The sequence below is a fragment of the Pygocentrus nattereri genome, chromosome 14 (genome assembly GCF_015220715.1).
Source record: "Pygocentrus nattereri isolate fPygNat1 chromosome 14, fPygNat1.pri, whole genome shotgun sequence".
Lineage (NCBI taxonomy): Eukaryota > Metazoa > Chordata > Actinopteri > Characiformes > Serrasalmidae > Pygocentrus > Pygocentrus nattereri.
The window spans coordinates 28,608,538-28,627,169 of NC_051224.1; the positions used below are offsets into that span (position 1 = coordinate 28,608,538).

General features: G+C 40.1%; 1 protein-coding gene across 1 annotated transcript in view; it reads right to left on the reverse strand.

The window, feature by feature from the left end:
• coro7 (coronin 7) overlaps positions 1-18,632 on the reverse strand; it is a 164,819-nt gene that overhangs the window by 88,764 nt on the left and 57,423 nt on the right. Inside the window, exons 8-9 of the mRNA XM_017705429.2 lie at positions 14,687-14,770; positions 11,736-11,818 (exon numbers count right to left, since the gene is read on the reverse strand). Of these exons, the coding sequence (XP_017560918.1) occupies positions 11,736-11,818; positions 14,687-14,770 (167 nt within the window). The remainder of the gene's footprint in view (positions 1-11,735; positions 11,819-14,686; positions 14,771-18,632) is intronic.

Below are 18,632 nucleotides of genomic sequence, written 5' to 3' on the forward strand. Positions count from 1 at the left end.
CTGTTACAAGGTTCCAAGTGTAAATGGGGAGCAAGGCTGTTAAATTTGGTCTTTTGGGTACAATTCTCTTATACTGGCCACTGGATATTCAACATGGCATCTCATGGCAAAGAAGGATGTGAGAAATAGAATTGCTGCTCTCCACAAAGATGGCCTAGGCTATAAGAAGATTGCGAACACCCTGAAACTGAGCTATAGCGCTGTGGCCAAGGTCATACAGTGGTTTTCCAGGACGGGTTCCATTTGGAACAGGTGTGTTCAGCGTCATATCCAGAGGCTGGCTTCAAAAAACAGATGCATGAGTGCTGCCAGCATTGCTGCAGAGGTTGAAGAAGAGGGAGGTCAGCCAGTCAGTGCTCAAACCATATGCCGCACAATGCATCAACTCGGTCTACGAGGCCGTCGTCCCAGAAGGACGCTTTTGAAGCTGATGCACAAGAAACAGTTTGCTGAAGACAAGCAGTCCAAGAACAAGGATTACTGAAACCACGTCCGCTGACAAGACCAAGATAAACTTGTTTGGTTCAGATGGTGTCCAGCATGTGTGCTGACAACCTGCTGAGGAGCACCAAGACTGTCACTTGCCTATAGTCAAGCATGGTGGTGGTAGAATTATGATCTGGGGATGCATGAGTGCTGCCAGCACTGTGGAGCTGCGGTTCATTGAGGGAAACATGAATTCCAACATGTACTGTGACATTCTGCAGGAGAGCATGATCACCTCCCTTCAGAAACTACACTGTATGGCAGTTTTTCAACACAATAATGACCCCAAACACACCTCCAATATGACAACTGCCTTGTTGAAGGTAAAGGTGATGGATTTGTCAAGTATGACTTCAGACCTAAACCCAATTGAGCACCTTTAGGGGATCCTCAAGTGGAAGAAGGAGGAGCACAAGGTGTCTAATATCCACCAGCTCTGTGATGTCATCATGGAGGAGTGGAAGAGGATTCCAGTAGCAACCTGTGCAGATCTGGAGAAGTCCATGCCCAAGAGAGTTAAAGCAGTGCTAAATAATAATGGTGATCATACAATATTGACACTTTGAGCACAGTTTGCACATGTTTACTGTGAGGTGTATTCACTTGTGTTGCGTTATTTTCAGAGGACAGTAAATCGATACTGCTATACAAGATGAAAATGACTACTTTATGTTATATCCACATAAACATAACATATATTTATGTTTCATTTCTATAGTTCATGTATAGTTGTCCCATGAAAAGATATAATAAAATATTTGCAGAAATTTGAGGGGTGTACTCACTTTTGTGAGATACTGTATATGATGGCACTGTTGTTTTTGTCACGCATTCAGCTCGTCAAGTGAACTCCAACTCCCAGAACTCCCTGGGAGATCCTGTGACTCCGGACTCAGACTTGCGCACCTATCTGCGCTCACAATCTCCAGACTTTTGATTGTCACCTGTGCCTCATTAGAGCAGGGCATTTAAGCCTGGCTCTGACAATCAGTCAGTGCGTGGTATTGTTTTCATTCTGAAACCTACTGAGTGTTTTCTCCTTGTTGTCTAATCATGATTTTGACCGTTTGATTTCGTGTTTTAGACTACGTCTATTGCCTTTCCCTCTTTGGTACTTTTGCTGCTTACTTGGATAGTTTGTTTAGATTTTTGGACTGAACTAGGACTACTCTTTAGCGTTTTGCCCCTTTTTGTTACCTTTGTCGATAAGTAGACGAATAAATCGTCTGATCTCTTATCTGCTAGCGTCTGGATTTCTGTCAGAGTGTAACAGTTTTGCTGTTAAGGCACTTTGCGATGTCTTTTCCCCCAGTGTATTGTGGCCTGAAATTCAGCAGATAATAGTAATCATAATAGACTCTTCATTGCAGCACAATTCCATAAATGAATGAATGGTGTTGCATTGCATTACAGCTACTTTTGAAATCCTACCAAATGTCAAATTATTGCCTTATATATTAAACTGAACCAAACTGAGGTGAAATTTAAGCTTTACAACACTAGCAATTCATAGAAAAAGGAGTTAACAACAGTGTATATGTCTGTATACAGTGGGTTGCAAAAGTATTCATACCCCTTGAACTTTTCCATATTTTGTCACATTACAACCACAAACATAAATATATTTCACTGGAATTTAATGTGAAAGACCAACACAAAGTGGTATACAATTGTGAAGTGGAAAGAAAATTATACATGAATCAAAACATTTTTTACAAATAAAAAACTAATAAGTGCGACGTGCAAAAGTATTCAGCCCCCCTGAATCAATACTTTGTGGAGCCACCTTTTGCTGCAATTACAGCTGCAAGTCTTTTAGGGTATGTCTCCACCAGCTTTGCACATCTAGTGACTGAAATTCTTGCCCATTCCTCCTTGCAAAACAGCTCAAGCTCAGTCAGATTGGATGGAGAGCGTTTGTGAACAGCAGTTTTGAGATCTTGCCACAAATTCTCAATTGGGTTTAGGTCTGGACTCTGACTGGGCCATTCTAACACATGAATATTCTTTTTTTTAAACCACTCCATTGTAGCTCTGGCTTTATGTTTAGGGTCGTTGTCCTGCTGGAAGGTGAACCTCCGCCCCAGTCTCAAATCTTTTGCTGACTCCAACAGGTTTTCTTCCAAGATTGCCCTGTATTTGGCTCCATCCATCTTCCCATCAACTTTGACCAACTTCCCGGTCCCTGCTGAAGAGAAGCACCCCCAGAGCATGATGCTGCCACCACCATATTTGACAGTGGGGATGGTGTTTTCAGAGTGATGTGCAGTGTTATTTCTCCGCCACGCATAGCATTTTGCATTGTGGCCAAAAAGTTCTATTTTGGTCTCGTCTGACCAAAGCAGCTTCTTCCACATGTTTGCTGTGTCCTCAACATGGCTTCTGGCAAACTGCAAACGGGACTTCTTATGGTTTTCTTTTAACAATGGCTTTCTCCTTGCCACTCTTCCATAAAGACCACATTTGTGTAGTGCACGACTAATTGTTGTCCTGTGGACAGTTTCCCCCACCTGAGCTGTGGCTCTCTGCATTTCATCCAGAGTCACCATGGGCCTCTTGGCTGCCTCTCTGATCAGTGATCTCCTTGTTCGGCCTGTAAGTTTAGGTGGACGGCCTTGTCTTGGCAGGTTTACTGTGGTGCCATACTCTTTCCATTTCCGGATGATGGATTGAACAGTGCTCCGTGAGATGTTCAAAGCTTGGGAAATCTTTTTATAACCTAAGCCTGCTTTAAACTTCTCCAAAACCATATTCCTAACCTGTCTGGTGTGTTCTTTGGACTTCATGATGCTGTTTGCTCCCCAATATTCTCTTAACCAACATCTGAGGCCGTCACGGAGCAGCTGTATTTGTACTGAGATTAGATTACACACAGGTGGACCCTTTTGAGTCATTAGCAGTCATCAGGCAACTTCTGAATGCAATTGGTTGCACTCAGGGAAAAGGGGGCTGAATACTTTTGCACGTCGCACTTATTAGTTTTTTATTTGTAAAAAATGTTTTGATTCATGTATAATTTTCTTTCCACTTCACAATTGTATACCACTTTGTGTTGGTCTTTCACATTAAATTCCAGTGAAATATATTTATGTTTGTGGTTGTAATGTGACAAAATATGGAAAAGTTCAAGGGGTATGAATACTTTTGCAACCCACTGTATATAGGTATGTTGATATGCTAGCTGTATTAAGTGGGCCACTAGAGGCCAGGCTGTGCAGGAAAGAGTAGCCTAATGGGAAACACACATTTATGTGGCTATGGGGCACGGGCTGCCATTCAACAAATGGCCTCAGTCGCAAGACTTCATTTAAAACCAGAAGCTCCAAGCCACAGACTCTATGGCTTAAGAATGAGAGGGGCAGCACAAATACACTAGTAGATCTTCAGATTAGGAAAAGAAGAGAATGAAGGCATTAAGCTCTCCAAGTGCATATCATCTTCGTTTATCTCCATTCCTCCCCTCTATTAATACAGTCATGGTTTGGAGGATTGTACATGCAGCATTGTACCCACATGTTATAAATAACGGTTAGAATGTTTTCACTTAAATTCTGGTCAGAGTCATTCTCCTGTTCTGAACAGCTACTGAATACTCAGACACAGAGAAAAGCAGAAGAGACATAATCCTCTGGAAATGGGATGATACTGAGCAATTATCACAACACATATCTGTTACACACCTGGCTATTTAAACTTCTGGAAGAGGTTGTGTATAGTATGGCTATCAATTGTGCAACAGTAAATGAGAAATGCAATGCTGCTATCATGCAGATTAATGAACAGTTCAAAATAGGACACACTAATATGAAAAAGCTGTACAAAATGAACCATTAATAATTAATAGGCACTTCTAGAGTGTAACAACTGTTCAGCTGAAGGTTATCCAACTTTAAGCTCATGAAGTCCTAATTAGAACCACACATTATTTTTATCTGTGGCAAGTTCATACAAAAAGGGTTTTATCCCAAAGACGCCGTGCAAATACCTGTGGGATGAAACTGAAAACGGCATGGGAATTATTGGAGATATTCCCTGCCAGCTGTCAAATATTTCCACATCTGTCTGTCTGAATAGGTGAGAAATCTCCATTAGACTTCCTTGAGCGCAGCTTAATTGGAATACCAGGGTCTTTGTGTTGGAGCTGAGCTCCTGTTGTGAGCTGAGGTAGGGTCATCAGGCTGATGACGCAGACATGGGTGGTGGTTGGAGTGAGGGGAGATTACTCAAACTCTGGAAAAAAAAAGCTGAAACTAGAGCACTAAAAAAGTTGGGGAGTGATTAAGAGAGAGAATAATAGAGAAAGAAGGGAAGAAAAAAATGAGTGGTCTACTATTTTCCACCTTTATGCTGTAAACCTGTTCTGCTATTAACTCTTAAAAATGAAGAGCTTTTTAGAGATGCCATTCACTTCACCTCCTTTTGCCCTTGATTCCCAAACTGGAAGCCTAAATACACCCAAAATGTTTAACAGTTTCAATACTCTAATCTTGCCAGCAAGTCTGGACCAGACAAAGCAGCACTTCTTTGGGTGAAGCCACAGCCATTTTACCTCACTACCTGGATATGGATCCTGACCTGACCTGCTCTGCCCTCAGTGGCCGCGGTCTGAACCAACCACAACATGCTCCTCTGCGCAAGTTCTGCAGAAAAGACTTCCAAAGGAACTGGCTGACAGAAAAAAAGAATATCAATGGAAGAAAAATGGGACTACTGTACCACCGACTTGACACACACCAAACATAAACCTAACGTTTTTTACCCCCTTTACTCCTGTGAGCTTGTACTCAGAACAGCTGCCCCTACTTCAGTAGAAAGACCCCCCATCTGGGTTTGATTTGGACTCTGAGTGGAAAAGAGGTGGATCTGGGTTAGGAAGAGAGGAGCCATTATTAGCAGGAGTCTTTCAATCCGACTGATTAAAGAGGGTTTGGGTCGGTTACGCTGGATGGCCGAGCTTAGGTCCAGCCCAAAACCTATGCAAAACCACACAGTCAGCTCAAAAAGGGAAAAAAACACACCCAAGCCTGGTCCTGAAAAAAAAGAGGAACTCATGCTAATTCAACAGACCTGTGGCGCTGTGGTCAGTGGCACATTACCAACCAGCACCTAAATTCCAGCTCACTTTCCACTGCCTTTAAACAGAGAGTTGGCTTGGCCTCTAAGAGGTAGCCACTTCATGGGGTTATTACAATGTCGTCTGTGTCTCTGGTTAGAAAAACAGTCAGGTCAGCCCTCCAGGGGCTCTTGCTGATTCAGCATTTGTTGAGTTGGAGCCATTTTAAAACATTTAGAAGCTTTCCATTTTGGAAAGAGTTCCAGAAGAAAATTACATGGAGCATTTGGTTAAGAATGTTATGTGCATACGATAAATTCAGGAATATTTTTGGTGACTGCAGTCAATTATTAAGGTGAAACGTGAGCTTGCCTGCTGAGTTTACAGTTTAGTCACGCTGCATCCACATTAAACGACCCTTTCAGGCTACCCATCCTCCAAAGGCCCATTTACAGCCTAATATAGAGCATGTGCACAACCACAAATTCCCGAAGTGCGATTAAGCCAATGCGTCCTGTCTCTAACTCCCCTGAGGGGTAAAGAGGAGGGTCGAACCCCTATGGTTGAGTACAGGAAGGCTCTGGTATCAAGACAGAGGCAGGAAACAGGGCTAATTGGTATGGCGTGGCTGCACTGATTCAAAAAGCTGGATGCAACTGAGTCAAATTGTAAAGTCCTCTGATTGCAACTGCGCCAGAAGATCCAATTAAGTTCATTATAATTAAAAATCTGCTCAAAATGGAAAATGAGTATAATAGTCATGCCATCATTCCAAAAACAATCTTAACCATCCATTCTCCCTAATATTTAAGTTTGAGTCCACCCTCTGCATGCCCCTCTAGCAAGCTCTGCATAACAAACATTTCCTGCTGTCCCCCACTTCCAACTTCGACAGCATGACCGCCATGCACTGAAGTTGTGTACGGAGTGTTTTAACACCGTGTTTTAACAAGTTAAACAATCCCAACAAATGTCTGATGTAATCTGGACAAGCAGCTCTGTTGCTATCACTTAATCTATGTTTTCTGGAAGCTTTGTTTGCACAGTGTATGATTCATAACAGCCTTAGTCACTGTTCAGTTATGGGTAAAAAACAACATAATTCATAAAATTTCTGCCTCCAAAACCAACTCATATCAGATTAACCATACAGTGCTACAATGCTGTCTGTTGCAAAACAAACCTCAACACAAAACAGACAAACTCAGATATTAACTAAAGCAAACAGAGCAGGAGAGGGATAATTCCTATAATAATGCTCTGGCAAGAAGTGTAAAAGCAGCAAGGGGGTGGGTGATTGTGGCCTGTGCTCATTTGCGTGTGCCTGAGGTATGTGGCTGCTCTCCAACATGTAAAACTTTCTGCTGCTCCCAGACCTCATTGTTGATAATGTTATTAAGACTCCATCCTTATGTCATTATTATACACTTCCAGAAAATACAGGTGACAATAGAGGCACTAAATGGCTGCATACTCAATCACTAAAGTATTGTTGCACAATAATCCATCTACAGTACAAGGGACTCAATAAAGCCAACCATTAGTTTGATTTGATCCAAAGTGTGGTATACCGAAAGACTGGTTGGCCCGTGTCCGTGAAGCAATCTGCTGAGCTAGTGCTTTCTGAGGTGAGCTGTGCCAAAGAACTGGGTTGAGATCTTGGAGCAGGAAGCAGGGTGTACTTTAAGGAAATTATCTCCTCTGGCTGGTTACCAGTACTACTGTTTAGAGAATAGCTGGCCTGAAAGCATCGAGTTTATGTTTTGTTTTGTTTTTTTAAAGGGGAAGTGGTGATTACATTTCCCTCTAATTTTTCTTCTGATTCTAATTTTTACTGGCTGTTGACTTGTTCAGAGATTATAGAGGGTGAAAATAGAAAAGATAAAGGAAGGAAGAAGTGAGAAAGATAGAGAGTAAAAGTAGAAGAGAAATGACAAAGTGACCTAAGATAAGTACAAACCAGTTTTGGGATGTTGTTCACAGGCAGCAAACCCCACTCTGTCTTTGCCAGGATTTTTAATCTGACCTCACATCTGGAACTGGAGTGACCTTGTGTATGAGCAAGGATTTTAAAGACAATTGACCCCAATCTTGGGACGTTGGTTTGAGGCAGTTCTTCTGAGAAGAAACAGACATTCAAGTCTACTGATGGCAAATGCATCTCACACTAATCAGTACAGATCAGATGACCCATAAGATCACATATGCCAAAGCTTTTTTTCAAAATGGGCCAAGAGAATAACAAAGAGGCTGTTGGCATATTATGTGTATGTGTAAATATTAGCCATGCTTTCCCTGCTAGAGCCCCAAACTGGAAGTGCTGTTAGACTGTCTGCATTGAAAATGCATAGCTTCAGTAAAAAATAACATATTGATATGAGCACACAATATTAAAATGGATTGCTGCTTTAATTTGGCTTATTCAGGCTTGTCATGTTTTAAAAGCAAATCAGATGAAATGGGGATGTACCATAAGATATGGATAAAACTAGCCTTATTGATGGTGTGGATACATACAAACTCACAAACAATGAGTGGAGCAATGATTTGGGTATGCTATGTATTCTTTCATACACAAACTTTTGTTCTTTTTTTTTCCTAGCTAGTGTATAAGTACCTATTCCTTGAAATTCAGTTATACAGCTAACAAATGGATATTCTGCTCAGCCACAGGAGGTTAAATGCTATTAATGGCAATACTTTACTCAGCAATTGGCATATTCAACTCAGCTACCAGCATATTTCACTCAGTTATTGGCATATTTCAGAGTAGTTTTTTTTATTGATATATTTCAATGTAAGTCTTCTAGCGAACATCGCCAGTCAAGTTATTTAGTAAACTAATGATACTATTACTGTACTGCACTATACGAAACCCCACAAAAACCCATAGTAGATAACACATGGCTTGAGTTTCACACCTAAAAGGCAGTTGATCTAAAGTCTTTAATTCAAACAGACACTGCCAATCCTCTGACACTTTAGCTAATGTTACAAGCCTTGTCACATCATAAGTTACTTAAGTTTGCATCTTTCTGCTTGAAAACAGTGAATTTGTAAAGAGTTAGCTGATGGCAAATGTGATACATTTGCAAAATGATGTACACACTTTTATTACGTTGAATCTATACAAATAGAGCAATGAGCTTACAATGAGTACAATGAGTACTCAATGAGTACATCCCATTAAATGGCCAGCAGGTCCAAAATTTTATTACATACTTCTACAATTTAAGAATAATTCAGCCAGTTTGCACTGAAGTCCCTGTGGCTACTAAATAACAAGCCTTAGTATGTAATAAGTCTGGGACCTAAGGGGCTAAGCAAAACCAATGAAAGCAGATGAGAAAGGATTTACTCTCTTTAATTGTTCAGAATCAGCTTGGACTGACTAATCATGCCACAATAGGGGACCACTCATAATACATGATATCAAATTCCCCTATTCCCTAACTTTTCAAATTAAAAATATCAGGGTCACTGATTCATAATTACCATTGGTCAAATTCACTTCTACATTAGTGCACATGAATAAACCTCTATAGTTGTATGTCATTCTGCATTTGGTTTCGTATCCATATGAACAATGATTGTCAAAAATCATCACATATGTCAATTTGTGAAAATATGGGGCAGTCATGGGCTGGAGGTTAGGGATCCAGCCTCGTGACCGGAAGGTCGCCGGTTCGATCCCCACAGCCGACAGTACATGACTGAGGTGTCCTTGAGCAAGACACCTAACCCCCAACTGCTCCCCGGGCGCCGTGGATAGGGCTGCCCACCGCACCGGGCAAGTGTGCTCACTGCCCCCTAGTGTGTGTGTGTGCTCACTAATGTGTATGTGGTGTTTCACTTCACGGATGGGTTAAATGCGGAGGTGAAATTTCCCCGTTGTGGGACTAATAAGGGTCACTTAATCTTAATTTAACATGCAGCAGTGTTAGTTTGCATGCAGCATTATTCACATTTGAACTCTTTAATGATCTTATAATTCAGATGATCCAGTGACATTTAGGGAGAAAATGTACAGAGAACAAAATGCATTGATTTTGGAAACTTTTTTTCTTTTACCACAGAAAGTTCCTACAATGGGCATGACACTGACTGCAGGATGACAACATGACTTGACAGATCTACTCAAGTGCACTAATTTGGAAATGTAGCAAATCTGACTAATTAAAAAAGCCCAGCTCACATCAGTTAAGTCAACGGTATCAACTGGGAGCTGTGGTGTTAATGTGGCGATATCACAGGACCAGAAGGTCAGGCAGCTTGTCAACAGATTCTACAGCTCTTCTGATTTATGAATTAGCACGGCCATGCAACATTCTTCAATGTAACCTTAGCAACTGAAGTCCACACACAATCAGGCTGCACGCACTGCAACATTCCTCATCCTACAGCTACAGTACAGGAACAAGCTTTGTGACAAGCAAAGTACATACCGCTTAGTCCATTTTTAGCCGTCAGTCATGCTAATTGCTTAGTTCTGCTGCAACATTTTGCCAGCATGTACACAGACACTGAAAACATCAGTCAGTTCATTTTGGTATTAACACTAGCCACCACCCCCCCCCCCCCCAACCCTACCAACATTGGTTGGTAGGCAGCCAGAAATGGCCATTCGGAGCACTTTTACGTAAACACACATTTTTCAACTGTCCGTGTCAAGCCTTTCCCTATGTTTCTCCATGCCTCCCCCAGAAACCTCTGCTCCCTGCCATTCCTCACACACTTTGACGGTTGAGTGGAGCCTCAGTTGGTGGCACACGCCAGCCTGCTGTCTTCAGGAATAGAAACATCGGGCTACTGCCATAGCTGTACCACAACAGTGCTGTATAAACACCACATTTCATTTCTCTCTCTCTCTCTCTCTCTCTCTCTCTCTGTTTCACTCAAAAATACAGCCAGTGCTCATGGTGCTCCTACTGTACATGGGTATATGTGTGCTTATAGTATCTGTCAGAGGCTTAAGCTGTCTGCCATATGGCACCAGAAAATTTTTTAAAATCTGCCCTGAATGAAGACAGTGAGGAAAAAACACTGCAAACCAATGCAGAAAAAGAATGCAGCAAAAAAATGAAAGAAAAAACAGACAGACAGACAGAGCCCAATTGACCAACTGACCATCCTCATAAATTTATGAAGGAGCAACATGGATGGTCCTTGTGGTCCTCACTTGTCTCACCCTGTCCTCACCCTGTCTCACCCTGTCTTTGACATGCATGTACATTCACATAGCTCACAAAAGAAAGCCTTCATTGCACATATTGGCAAACACATGCACACACATACACACACACATAGAGTATCAACTTTTTTTTAAAAAAAGCCATTTTTTGCATTAATGCTGCTTTGTGCAATGCTTTCCCAACAGACTTGTTAGCTGCTAAAAAAAACTGCTTATTGGGCATTTAAAAAAAATAACTTTTTGGAATAATAAAGTTTTGGAAAATTAATTCATACAGTACTAAGCAAAAGTCAGAGGCCATTATGCACAAATAATTCATTTTTCAAGACATATTATAAGGTATTCACTTGCATAAGCAAGGGGAAAACAAGTAAAAAAATAGGAATTTAAAAAAAAGCTGCAGTTCAGAAAATGATTACAAGATATGGAGAAATTGAGACACCTAACAACGGTGCCTGTTAGACTACCATAATTTTCCCCGTTAGATAAGCAGCACTTTCATCTTTAGATGAAATAGGACACGCTCCACTCTTGCTTCAAATTTTAAGTAATCTAAATGTTTCTGTCCATCTTTCTACTGTATGAACACAACCCAACACTATGGATCTGAAAGCATGCGGCTATCAAGAAGCCCCTAATGAGAAAAGGCTGCTAATCAAGAAGCTGCTGGTGTTCTAAAAACAATGGATTAGCCTTCTCAGAGCCCAGACCTCAACATTACTGAAAGCATTTGAAATTACTTGGATCATGAGAAGCAGAAAAATTACCCTGTAGATTTCTTCGAAAAACTGAAGGTGAGTCTCCACAAATGAATGCACAAATCAAAATTAAATGAGAGAATGGTGGTCACTGACTACTGCACAGTTCTTTTAAGCATTGAAACCTTTAGATCATCAGATTCTTGAGTCTTCAAGAATACGAAAGACCTTCATTCCTTCAAGTGTGCTCAAACTTTACTGTGAACACATGCACAGTGGAGCATTATTTTCTGTATGCAGGACTCACCCATTGGAGGTGCCTAAAGACACAGAGCTGACAGAAGAGTTCAGCTTCCTGCTGTCCCACAGCCTCACCTCCTGCTGACGGTGCTGAACACACACAAACATACATTTCAGCAAGATCACTTACAGTAACCCCACATGCAGTTGGGAAATTTTATTGTTGCCACTGTTCTGCTATTCTAGGTATACTGACTGAGGTGTCATTTACGTTGCAGCAGATAAAATCATTGATTCCATTCAAGACTTATATACTCAAAAACACATTTTTCTAAACAGGTAACTCCTCTTAAATGTCCTATTATCGTTATACAGACTGATAATTGTATCAAAATGTATTACTATAGTGTAGAGTTCATAGTTCATAGTCTCTCTTAATAGCTAAAAAAAAAAGATTTGTGGAGCACTACATAGCAGCTTAGTTTTGCACTTCTTGAATGAGCTTGAAAGTGAGTCTCCTAAAAAGAATGGAAGCTGTTATTTAGGCAAAAATGGGACAATAAATACTAAAACATGCAGTTATTTGCTTATTAAGGCTAATGCTGAAAAACTATCACGGTCTAATATACTAAAACATACTAATGAGAGGAGGTATGAGACATGGCACCCAAACCCCAAGCGCTGACAACAGCCATGGGGTACAGCTTGAGTTTAAGCTGTCAATGCCAAACAGTACAGGAAAACAAAGTGTCAGATTTGATCAAAGGATTCAATACACTTCAGAAATCATCCTGCTGCTGCCACTGGCAATCAGATAAATTGGTATGCTTTTGTATATATTCCACAGATAAAGTGTTATGCTTTTGAGTTTCTTTTATTGCCTGTCTGATACATCATCCTTTTTTTTGCAGAACACCACAAGCTATTAATGTACTTTAATATACCTTTCTGTTCTTGAGGCTTAATGTTTTACACCTTCTAAGCCTTTCAGATCATGCTGGTATATTCTTTTTTTTTTACATGGTAGTCTCACATCTGTGTCTACATCCTGTTTAATTGTTTTTCTTCATGGCTGAAACTACTCTCCAGTTATCCCCTACTGTAGTCCTCTAGGGCCTGCCAGGTTGTTTGCTATTGTTAAGCTCACCTGTGCATATAGATAAGATATAAAAAAGATATAAAACTGATATAAAAAATATAAAAAAGATATTTAAAAAAAGTATAATGAAAATATTCATTTCTTTGAAGCATTTAACGGTCACTTAAAAAGGTGTGACTATGTACAACCCCAATTCTAATGAAGTGTGGCATGTTGTGTAAAACATAAATAAAAACAGAATACGATGATTTGCAAATCCTTTTCAACCTATATTCAATTGAAAACATTACAAAGACAAAATATTTAATGATCAAATGGATAAACTTTATTGTTTTTTGCAAATATTCACTCATTTTGATTTTGATGCCTGCACCACGTTCCAAAGAAGTTGGGACAGGAGCAACAAAAGACTGGAAAAGTTGAGGAATGCTCAAAAAACAGCTGTTTGGAACATTCCACAGGTGAACAGGTTAATTGGAAACAGGAGAGTGTCATGATTGGGTATAAAGGGAGCATCCCTGAAAGGCTCAGTCATTCACAAGCAAGGATGGGGCGAGGTTCACCACTTTGTGAACAACTGCGTGAGCAAATATTCCAACAGTTTAAGAACAACATTTCTCAATGTGCATTTCATCATCTACAGTCCATAATATCACCAAAAGATTCAGAGAATCTGGAGAAATCTCTGCAAGTAAGCAGCAAGGCAAAAAACCAACACTGAATGCCTGTGACCTTCAATCCCTCAGATGGCACTGCATTAAAAACGACATCATTCTGTAACGGATATTATCACATGGGCTCAGGAACACGTCAGAAAACCACTGTCAGTGAACACAGTTCGTCGCTCCATCTACAAGTGCAAGTTAAAACTCTGCCATGCAAAGCGAAAGCCATATATCAACACCCAGAAATGCCGCCGGCTTCTCTGGGCCTGGGCTCATCTAAGATGGTCTGACGCAAAGTGGAAAAGTGTCCTGTGGTCTGACAAGTCCACATTTCAAATTGTTTTTGGAAATCATGGACGTTGTGTCCTCCGGGCCAAAGAGGAAAAAGACTGTCCGGATCACTATCAGCGCAAAGTTCAAAAGCCAGCATCTCTGATGGTTTGGGGTGTGTTAGTGCCCATGGCATGGGTAACTTGCACATCTGTGAAGGCGCCATTAATGCTGAAAGGTACATACAGGTTTTGGAGCAACATATGCTGCCATCCAAGCAGTGTCTTTTTCAGGGACGTCCCTGATTATTCCAGCAAGACAATGCCAAGCCACATTCTGCACGTGTTACAACAGCGTGGCTTCGTAGTAAAAGAGTGCAGGTACTACACTGACCTGCCTGCAGTCCAGACCTGTCTCCCATTGAAAATGTGTGGTTTATTATGAAGAGCAAAATACGACAACAGAGGCCTGTGGAGCAACTGAAGTTGTACATCAAACAAGAATGGGAAAGAATTCCACCTACAAAGCTTCAACAATTAGTGTCCTCCAAAGTTTCCAAACGCTTATTTAGTGTTGTTAAAAGGAAATCAAAATTCAGGCATCAAATTCAAAATAGTGAATATTTGCAAAAAACAATGAAGTTTATCCATTTGAACATTAAATATCTTTGTATGTATAAATATCTTTGTAGTGTATTCAGTTGAATATAGGTTGAAAAGGATTTGCAAATCATTGTATTTTGTTTTTATTTATGTTTTACACAACGTCCCAACTTCATTGGAATTGGGGTTGTATAACATTATGTATGTGCCAGGCCCCTAAATTGATCAACAAATATAGATGTAAATACAACTGTCACAGCTAAAATTGTCACTGTCCAATTACTTACATACCATACTTTGTATATATGCATATTCTGAATCACCATAAACATCTACACGCTACATAGGCATATATGAGGATGTCAAATGTGAGTTTGGGTACCTGGTTGAATCCTGTAGCAAGAATGTAATCATCTTTGACCCACAGAATGCGGGAGTCCTTGTTGGTCTGAAGGCCTTGAACACACTGTGGAGGGGAATGAAAATGAAATACGCATATAAGCACATACACTCTTTAAAGAATGAGATAAGTGATTGCCTCCAAAGAATGATAAAACACAGGTCACGTGTGGCAGAATTCAAAAGGATACTGATGATTAATTAACTGACAAAAAGTAACTGCTGAAGGAGAAATATGAGTTTTTTTTGTGACTGGTCAGGACATGCCTGTGACAAGAAGGGGATTTGTTTTTGCTGATACACAGTGTTATCTCAGTCCTCAAAAGACAGCTCAATTACTCTGACATCATCAGCATACCCCTAAAACAATGTCGCCATAGTTTCAATGTCAAAACAACAATGTTAGGACACTGGGAAAAGTATGCTTGACTGCTAGTGATACATTTGGAGGGAATGTTAGTATACTTCTAAAGGAAAGAATGTGTGTGTGTGTGTGTGTGTGTGTGTGCGCGTAGGAATAATACATTCCTACTGGGAGGTCAAACATATTTAAACAATGACTGAGACTCCAGGTTTCGTTCATCCGTTGAAGTAATACCTGATTCTCAACTCATACTAACCTGCAAATTATGCATGAAATTTTGTCTTAATTTCAACAGTAATTTATGATAAGAAAAGTAGGTTTGATGCCAAATTATTTGTGATGTCCTAAAAGAAAATCTCTGAAAAGCTCACTTGAGAATCAGGACAGAAGTGACCTTCTTTAGGAACTGACCATAGTTTTGCTCACATTTTGCAATTAAGTAAGTATATTACATTACATTATACTACAACATAGGTACAGCTGTGCGGTATGTATGGATAGAAATGGCTGATCAGATAAAGGTTCTCACATCTCTCCAAAGTTTGAGACATCCTTTAATTCCTGGTCTCAACAGTATAATGTAGAGCAAGGGTACCTTGGCAAACTACTACAGCTGGCTTTGCTAGAATCAATGACAATGAAAAGATTTCTCTCTCCTCAGTTTTACTTTAACATGTTACATCAACATATCTACTTAAGAGAAAAAATCTCAGGTGGAAGCCCATATGTCATTATATCAACTGCTGAACTGGTTAGCTCCATTGTTATTGTGACCTCATGAGCTCACCTGAAAAAGCAACCCCTTGTGGCTAAACGTTCCTTTGCGCTGCTGTTTTTTGGCTTACATAACTATATCTGTTTGTGTATTATGATTGAGACCTAGCCAAAGCCCATTTTCTCCCTTCTCCTCTGTACTTAACCATATACGGGGTTGGGATAGTGTAGTGGTTAACACCTCTGCCTTCTACACTGTAGACTGGGGTTCAATCCCCCACCAGGGCAAGTGCCCTACATTATACCAATAAGAGTCCTTGGGCAAGACTTCTAACACCACCTTGGCCTACCTGTGTAAAATTGATCAAATTTAAGTCGCTCTGGATAAGAGCATCAGCCAAATGTTGTAAATGTAAATGTATACGCTTTCATGAGCTCTCACCCTCACATATGCTTTCATGAACTGATATTGAAAATTGGTCAAAATGTGCCTCATCAATTAAAAAAAATAATCAGTGAAATGTCATGACTTGAAACACAAAGCAATTCGCTTGCACACTCTTTTACATGAATGTCTTCAGCCCACTAAACAAATGTCAAAAACTACTCCAAATATTGGCTGATACATTAAAAATTCACTAAGCCAGGCAAATATCATTCAGTTTATAATTAGAAGTCACTTAGGTACATTTTATTCAGGGATGCACAATGGTATATCATATTCATATCGGTACCAGTAGATAATCGCTTTACAAATTACTGAATGTCATCAGACCGATGTTTGGATTTCACCAGTTTTTCAAAATGATATTTAATGATGTACATATTTGCACTCCAGAAAGTGACAGTGTGCAGCTATACTATGTTTGCTTTTCATTAATTTTAATAATTTTAGTGCATTTGTAACCCTCCAGAAATAAATGTTATATTTCTCCATGTTGTTAATCTAGGTAGTCATAGTCTCAATTTCTATGTTTTATACATGTTTATATATTGGAATCTGCATCAGCAGATATGAACATGGATAACATCAGATATTGGAATCAGTCCACAGTCATTTCAGTGCGTTCCTACTATAACTTTTGCTTGCATTTTCAGCAGTCCACAAGCCAACCAAAAAGTCAATGAATTTTATTCTACTCCAAACTGTGACTAAACCAAACTGTGCCCAAAGGGTTTATATCATTTTCCTGAGCTGTGATAGCCAACAAAGAACAAATGTATTAAATATACCCCAGAGTTTTTATATCATATGGGTCAATACCACAATGCAATGTTGATAAATCCACAAGCACTGCAAGCAAAGCAAACAGACCTCTCACTTCTGCAAAGCTACAAAGAAGGGACTCAAAGAGTAGTCTGTTGTGTATAACCATATTGCATCCAGTACTGTAAACCTGTGCCAGCTGAAATTGAGGAGCTAGGCCTATGGATCATTCATCCTGTCAAAACAATCCATCTGTCCATCTACCAAAACAATCTAACTGCAAAAACTCCTCCAAAGGATGTCAACGAGCTCTAGGGGCCATGAAATAAAACCAAAATGAAGAAAAAAGACAGTAAATTGAATCCATTTTCCACCTTCTGCTTTCCTAGCATTACGACGTGTGCTTTTTCATATTTGTGGCCATAACTGGATACAGGACAACTATCACATCTGGCCCTACTGAGCGATGATGACTGGGCACATTCTACACCATGAGATGTACGTGTGAACAGAAAGTGGAGCTACTGAAGGAGCAGAAGGTTCAATGCCGGGAAGTGTCCAGAATTCCACAGTGCCGACTAGCTTGCCAAACCAGAGGTGAATGCCTGAGTCTGGGTATATGCTGCCTGGGACACAGTGAGGCCCAAGAGGACCCAGGGTTAAGCAGAATCAACAGTGTTTCCAGAGAACATAGGGTTACCAGCCCCGTCTCCCCAAATTACGTCTGTCATTTTTATGTGTGCTGTTGCTGAACTTGCTCTGGTGGGTGAAGGGGGTGGGGGAAGGGGGTGACACAGCGGCCACGGTAGATAATAAGCACAAGCTGGTCTACTGCAACTGACACTTCAGAGAGAGTTAACATACTCCTGGAAATGGAAAAAGAAAAAGAGAGAAGAAACCCAAATAACAGGGGATCCAATTGTGCTGTCCGGCTGAAATTTTTGAAGTTAAAGAGTAGAGACACAGGCCTTATTTTTGTCCAGTGATGCAAATGTATACAGCTTGAACATATGCATGGAAACTTTCTTCACTCACACTTTCCTCTTACACAAGTCTCAGAGCCCAGTGAGTGATTCATCAAATGTTAATGCAGAACAAATAGGAAAGCAAGAATGAGGATACTGAAACAGAGAGCATACAAATAGAAGGGAGAGCGTGTATGAAAGAAAGACAAAGAAAGAGAGACAAGGAGAAACAGACAAAGAGAGAGAGGTGGGAAGAGTTAAGAAAATCATTACTTATAGTTATAGATAGTGATATTTGTGTCACACAGCACTTTTGATTTTCAGTTCTAGTTCTAGCAGTAATATACCATTTATGGTTGCTATGTATTGTTAGAAAGAGCAGTTCAAAAGACATAAAAACTAAAACAGTACATTTCCTTTCTGGAACCATGGTTACAATTTTCACCACTGTGTCTGGCTCCCTTTCATGTAAATTTTAAAAGCAGAAATAAGGAAATAAGCCCAATTAAAACAAGTTGTGCCTGGTTTACATGACATTACTCAGCATTCAGGAAGAATACTGATTAATGGACTTTATCAACACAGGCTTAAAAATAATATTTTTAGAGATGGCAAAATATCACATTTTCTGTACAGTTACCAGTACCAATACTGAAACCTTTAGTATGAACTGAAGCAC